The 6,842-nt window shown below is 44.2% G+C and overlaps 1 protein-coding gene across 1 annotated transcript; it reads right to left on the reverse strand.

Moving 5' to 3' along the window:
* Positions 1-798: 798 nt before the first annotated feature.
* LOC310763917 (baculoviral IAP repeat-containing protein 5.1-like) lies at positions 799-6,140 on the reverse strand (the record flags this gene model as incomplete). Its single annotated transcript, XM_083616830.1, has 4 exons — positions 799-1,064; positions 2,113-2,233; positions 3,068-3,177; positions 6,003-6,140. 4 exons carry the CDS (start codon positions 6,138-6,140, stop codon positions 906-908), a joined length of 528 nt encoding a protein of 175 aa, XP_083472956.1. The 3' UTR covers positions 799-905.
* Between the last annotated feature and the right edge of the window lie 702 nt (positions 6,141-6,842).

Consider the following 6,842-nt stretch of genomic DNA (forward strand, 5'->3'; position numbering starts at 1 on the left):
ATCCCAGCCTGCACAGGATTCCCCGCCTCCAGAACCAGCTGAGCCGGGGCTGGGGCATGAACCTGAAGGGTCCTCACCTGTGCTGGATCCTCAGGTGCAGGCACCAGCTGAGTCTGCTCTGGCTCCTGAGGGCACGGAGGACCCATTGCCTGCAGGTGCTCCACTCTCAGCCCCGTCAGAGGAAGCTGAGGTTGCCTCTGGGTCCGGTAACCCTCCAGCCTCTCCTGAGCTGCAGAGGCTCAGGGCAGAGAGGCGGAGGGAACTAAGTTCACGCAGGAGGAGTGCTTGGCTCCAGGCCTGGAGAGGCGAGTCACCTGAGGATCGGGGCCGCCCTATGCCTCGGGGGAGATAAAAGCCAGCCAGCCCCAGTCCCAAGTTGCGGGAGCAACATTGTTGGTTGTCAGTTCCAGCCTGATCCCTGACCTGCTTCCCTGCCAGAGCTCTTGACCTCACCCGATGCCCTGCCCTGCACCCAGCTTTGACTTCTATGGACTGCCTTCATATTGCACCATCAACCTCGGACTGGACTCAGACCTCACCTCTTGGTTAGCCCCGGGACCAGCACAGCTATTAGCACTGCAATTGGGGCAGTGTGTCAGTGTGCAAAAGTGGTCAATTTAGGTGTCATCGTGAAAAATGGAAAGACCCATAGTTTTATGCAAAAGTCTTTATTTAACAGTGCCCTCCTTATGCCTTCCATAAGTCGAAAAAAATACTTCAGCTTTTGGTTACTGGTTTCATACACGGCAGAATTACACAAGATGCGGTACTGACAGATCCCCTGTGACACCCCCCCCCCCATGCCATATAGTCTGCCCGAAAGTCTTTCCAAGGTATGTATTACAGTACTTGCATCACTGTCAATACAACAGCCTCCCTTGTCTTCGTGGTGGCCCATTTTCTTTCTACGTGGTGGTGGGCATGTCATTCTCTGTTGCAGCAGAAGTGGCTGGGTCAGGTTCTGGGGCATACTGGTATTTGTTCACAAAATGGTCCACGAGACGCTGCCTGGTTGCTGCCACTTCTTTCTCATAGGCGTTTATTATACTTTGGCCAGTTTTGCTCTGGAGAAGAAAGGGGGTGGATTTTATTTAGTTGCCATTTTTGAAGTTAAAGACTGCAAGCAGCTACTTTAGATATTGCAAGATTATGGCAAGGAGCCTGGAACCGCCAGTACCACATGCTCACTGTCCCCCTTGCGTGGGGTGGTTGCATCTGAAAATGGGGACTTCTGACAAGCTGCCCAGAGCAATGTGCACACAATTGCTACGAGAGAGGCACCTTACACACCTCTGGGGGGGTGATAAGGGGCACTAGAGAAGTGGTACAGGGAACCAAAAGCATGAAGTGCAGGCGGCAAACATTTTGTGCACGTCCAATTGATATGCAACCGCCAGTGCACAGGTCATTTTGGACCTGGAAGGACGCAGGCTTCTGCACATTCCCCCAGTGCCTGCAGGGGCCAGGAAAGGAACTCCCCTGCAAAATGTTGCCGCCTGTTACTTCACACCAGTTGTTCCAGTGGCAAGATTTTCTCCAACCCTTTACTACTTGAGTTAGGGTCAGAACTCTTTACCGCTGAATCAGAGCCAATGGCTATCTACCGAAGACCTGAATTGCTGTTTGCCGCACCTCAGAAGAAGGAGGAGGAGGAGTTTGGATTTGATATCCCGCTTTATCACTACCCGAAGGAGTCTCAAAGCGGCTAACATTCTCCTTTCCCTTCCTCCCCCACAACAAACACTCTGTGAGGTGAGTGGGGCTGAGAGACTTCAGAGAAGTGTGACTAGCCCAAGGTCACCCAGCAGCTGCATGTGGAGGAGCGGGGAATCGAACCCGGTTCCCCAGATTATGAATCTACCGCTCTTAACCACTACACCGCACTGGTTCTCCAGCCTTAAGAAGCGGCGTTTTCTCAGGGAAAACTCTGGAGTTAAAAAAGGAGCATTCGGAAAACATGGGCCTTTGCCTGGAAGGCACAGAGGAAAAAAAAGGTAAGTATGGACAAACCCTTAGACACAGAGATGCCAAGATTTACATGAACTAGTGGACAGGCAAAATTCATTTTGGTGCAAATTTCCAAAGCCCACAGATATCCGTGTCTTTACTTACAAGAAAGATCCTGACCCGCTCCATCTCTAGTTCGTAGTATTCTTCAACTGTCAGGTCATCAAAACTCTTCGAAAGGGACAAAAACCCACAAGAGTCTCCGGCACGCTTGGAGTGCTCCAGCCTGCATTGGGAACAGTAAGGTGGCAAGTGAGCAGCTTAAGAGGACCAAGAGAGATTGACCAGGAAACTCAGAGGAAACTCAAAGCAAAAATTTGCGGGAAAATGGGATTGTTATAGGTGATATGTTCAAAAATACAATAATAGTTTTGACTCCGTGCTAGCATTCGAGTGATAAAGGAACTAAAAGGAGGTGGATAACAATTAAGGATTTATTATGTTTTCAGAATGTATTAGAAAAATTATATAGAAAGGTTTATTGTTTTGTGTACATTGAAATGTAAGATAAAATATATGCAAAGGGACTTGACAAGAAGTCAAGGTTGAAGAAAAGATTTTGGAAGATAAAAGGGGGGAAAATATTTACTTTCATTATTATCATTTTGTGTGCGGGTGTGGGTGTGTGGGTGTCTGCACAAATGTGTGTTGTAAGCAATGTTTGGGAGGAAATAAGACGGTAAATAACAAACTAAATATTGATGTATGTAATTTTTATTTCTTAATTATATTTAGTGGTAGTATGGCTGTATTGTTTTTTGTAACATAAAATCATTCAATAAAAATTATTTTAAAAAAAAGAGTACCAAGAGAGATTAGAGGAATTTTGTCCTCCTCCCTCCTCAACTTCAACAACTTTCTTCATACCACTTTCACTTCAATAAGATCTGTAACAATTTAAATTGGTGCTTTTCTAGCTAACCTGCATTAGCCAAGGTGAACAAAGAGAGTGTAACCCAAATAAAAAGGCAGTCTTATCCACTGATCCCCACTTGGTATTTCATAGAGTTTTCACCTTGGGCAATTGCTAGGCCAGAGAACCCCGCTGGGTCTTTCTTACCAGGGATCGTGATCTGGCTCCCAGCCCTCCAACTCTATTAAGCAGAAGAAACACTTTGCCAGGTCGGGTTCATTTGCTCCTGGACAGTGGATCAAGCCAGCCCTGGCCATCTGAATGAGAAGAGCAGAACAACATGCTGAAGACATTGGCAAGGAAGCTATATTGTGCAACGTGGGGTGATTCTTGCCATCCTGACACTTTGGACTCTGACAGCTTAGAATATTTTCTTCCCCATGCTGAAAGTTAACAAGTATAAATCATGTAATCATAGAATTGCAGAGCTGGAAGGGAGTCACCCTCTGCAAAGCAGGAATTTTTTTTTTGTCCGGTGTGGGACTCAAACCCATGACACTGAGATTAAGTGCCTTGTGCTCCGCTGACTGAGCTACCCAAGTTTAAGTAAGATAGAGTTGCAATTCTGCAAATCCTGTTTTTGCATGCATCTGAAGAAAATGAGGTGCTCCCTGCTGCCGTATTTTAAAGGCTTGGTAGCAGGTCTTATATTAAAGTTATGCTCCTCTCGCGAGTTGTGCCCCAAGTACCACCTGCTTAGCTTGATCACAGTAACTTGTCCAGTTTCTGCTACCCCAAGATCCAAGCTCTTCAACTTTACATCCAGCAGACCTCATTTAACATGCAAGGTAAAGTAAAGTTCTTTAAAGGTTTTGCTCTGCTGGTTCCTTGCAAGATTTATCTACCTTACGAGAGAGTTGTGTGCTTCTTTAATGTTGCACATTCGGTAGCATTTGTTTGCTCTTTACCAGAACCCCAAGGCATAGCTGTCAACTTTCAGATTTGAAAATAAGGGATCAGCAGCCTCACCTGTCCCAGGGACAGTCTACGGGATATCTAACAATCCGGGATAGCAGCAGAAAGCAGCGGGAAACGGCACTAGAATAAGGGAATTTCCCGCAAAAAAAGGGAAGGTTGACAGCTATGCCCTAAGGTTCTCATTTCCCCAGCCTTAAGTACAGTCCTGCACATTTCCACATCCATTTGCTATTAAAAAAAAAAACCACATTCTCGTGAAAATGGATCAGTATTAGAGAGTGAATTTCCCCTAATAGACACATTATTGTTTGCAGTCTTGCCCAACATACACATTTCTGCAAAGCAATTTCCCCTAATACAGAGCATCTTCATATTATACTTTCAACAATATAGGTATTTTTAAAGTACACACTTTTCTCCAGCATATTCATTACTTGGCTGAAGACCTCATAAAATTCAGAGAACTGCGAATTTCAAAGGATGACTTGTTTTGATTTACATATTGTTTTAGAAAGTCAGATTAGGTAGGTTCACTTTTAAATGCAAATTGAATCACATTTTGCCCTCCTTCTCTGCTTAGCCAAGGTACCAGAGCCAAGAGTTCAAGTCCTTTCACATAAAAATCCTCTCTTGGTCTCCTCTCCACCCCTTCCCATCCCCTGGGATCCTTTTAGAGAAAGAGGGAAGCTTTTTTAGTCCTTATGGTTAGACATCCGGGAGACAGAAGTCCTTGCTAATCTACTTCAAGTCACTCAGATCCAGCGGCAGATCCCCATTTATCTTCTGCACACTCCTGACCTATAGGGTTTGTAATAGCTAGAAAATAAAACCTCTAGGATTTGTAATAGCTACAAGGTAAAACCATAGTATGATGCAGGATTTTGGCGTAGGCAGGTGAGCAACAGAGCGTAGCTCAAACCCTTTTCATCCTTAACCTGCAAGGATACTGTCAAAAGATACAAGCAAAAATGCTATTGAGATGAGATAAATTCTCTTTGGGAATTTAAGGAGTTTTGCTCACTTAAAAAAAAATCCTGGACCTTCTTCAATATAGTCTCCATCCCTAAACAACTGAAAGACAGCCTCAAAGTAGAATCATACCACCCAATCTCATGAATAAACCAAGACTACAAGATACTCACATCAATCTTGGCCAACCGTCTAAAAAATTCCTATACAAGTTAAAAGCCTCAGACCAGACTCGCCTCATCCCTGGTCGCAATATAACAGACCCCATTACTGAATCTGATTCAACACAGCAAGGCAACTGAACTCCCACTGACAATCAAGTCCCTAGACACCCTCAAAGCTTTTGATTGCTTAGAGTGGTAATACCTATTAACAGTGCTAACTGACATGAAATTTGGTCCTAACTTCTTACAAACCCTCAAACAAATATACTCCCGAGCCTCAGCAAAATGCAGGACTAACAGTATGGACGCCAATACCATAGCAATCCAAAGAGGCACAAAACAAGGGTGGCTGCTATCTCCCTTCCTATTCATCCTGGCTCTGGAACCCTTAGCAATCCAAATCCGAGCAGCCACAGACATCAAGGGAGTGGAAATCAAAGGCAGAACCTATAAATTAGAGCTCTTGGCAGACGACTTAATGGTCACAACACCAGACCCCATAAACACAGCAACTTCCCTAATCAGAGAACTCAACACATTTGCAATGGTGTCGGGCCTACAGGTAGATTTTGCAAAGTCCGGGGCTATGTGTTTCAATACCCTGCCCCCCTACCCAAAAATAATTTGCCAAGATAAAACTTTGTTGCACCAAGTTCAGATACCTAGGGGTACACATAACCAGAAACCTCAGCAAATTATACCTTCACAACTACAACCCCTTGTGATGACAGATCAACAAAGACTTGAAGAGATGGAACAACACCAGCTTCACTCTCTCAGGCAAAATAGCCATGATCAAGAGGATCACCCTCCCAAAATTAACCTACCTATTCCAAACCCTCCCAATCAGGATTCCCCCAGCCCAACTTCGCAAATGGCAGAAAAAAATACACTCATTTATCTTCTCACAAAAAAAAGAAAGAAAGAATAAGCCCCAAATATCCGCAACTCCCCTCCCCAACTCAATAGCACTTATGCATACCTGACCTACAAAAGCTGGTTTTCTTATTTGTTTGATTAAGTAGACCTACACTTTCAGGAGTACACTTGCAGTTCTCTTTAAAAGGCCAGCATGCAAAGCTTCTCAAGCGATTCTCATAATAATGCATGCTTCTATATTCAAGCAGGCACTTGGAGTTTGAGTTGACTTTGTTCAGCACAGTCTCCATTTCTGTGGCTCCTTAGCAGTGTTCCCCTGTCACGACTTACCTCTTTATATATCAGGCACTGCATTAAGCTGACTTGATTGGTCTCCCCTGTGAACATCAATGTAAATGAGCGAGGGGGAACCCCACCCAAAGCAATCTGCAGTTGTCAAAAAAGGAAAAATTAAAAGAGATAGCCCAGCAGCCAAGCCCGTTTGGTTTGTTCTGTTCAAATACTTTATTAAAAGTATTTTTACTCTGCTTTTCAGCCAAAACAAAAGGCTCCTAGAGTGACTTAGCATGATCAATAATAAGCTTATGTTTACAATAACACACACACACACACAACACAAAAGGAAAAATGGCTTGCTGGGAGAAGGAAAAAAAACCCTCAGGCACTAGTTTTCAGTTACAAGGTTTCTGTAAGTTTTCTTTCTGGTACGAAGAAGGAAAGCCAGCTCACTACAACTGTTCTTTCTTTGGCTGATTAGTCCAACCATTGAAGGCAGCCCTGTTTAGGGAAGTTTTTAATGTTCGATGTTTTATCGTGTTTTTAATATTCTGCTGGGAGTCGTCCAAACACTTGGAGTTTTAGTTGCTCTCGCCCAGGGAAGTCTCTATTTAAGAATCCAATTCTGTGACTTCTTAGCAACCTTTCCCTGACATTACTTATATTTAAAACCATATAGATATGATTCTATTCTGTGAACCGCTCTGAGACTCCCA

This window comes from Podarcis filfolensis (genome assembly GCF_964270895.1).
Source record: "Podarcis filfolensis genome assembly, chromosome: 1".
NCBI classification, from domain to species: Eukaryota; Metazoa; Chordata; class Lepidosauria; order Squamata; family Lacertidae; genus Podarcis; species Podarcis filfolensis.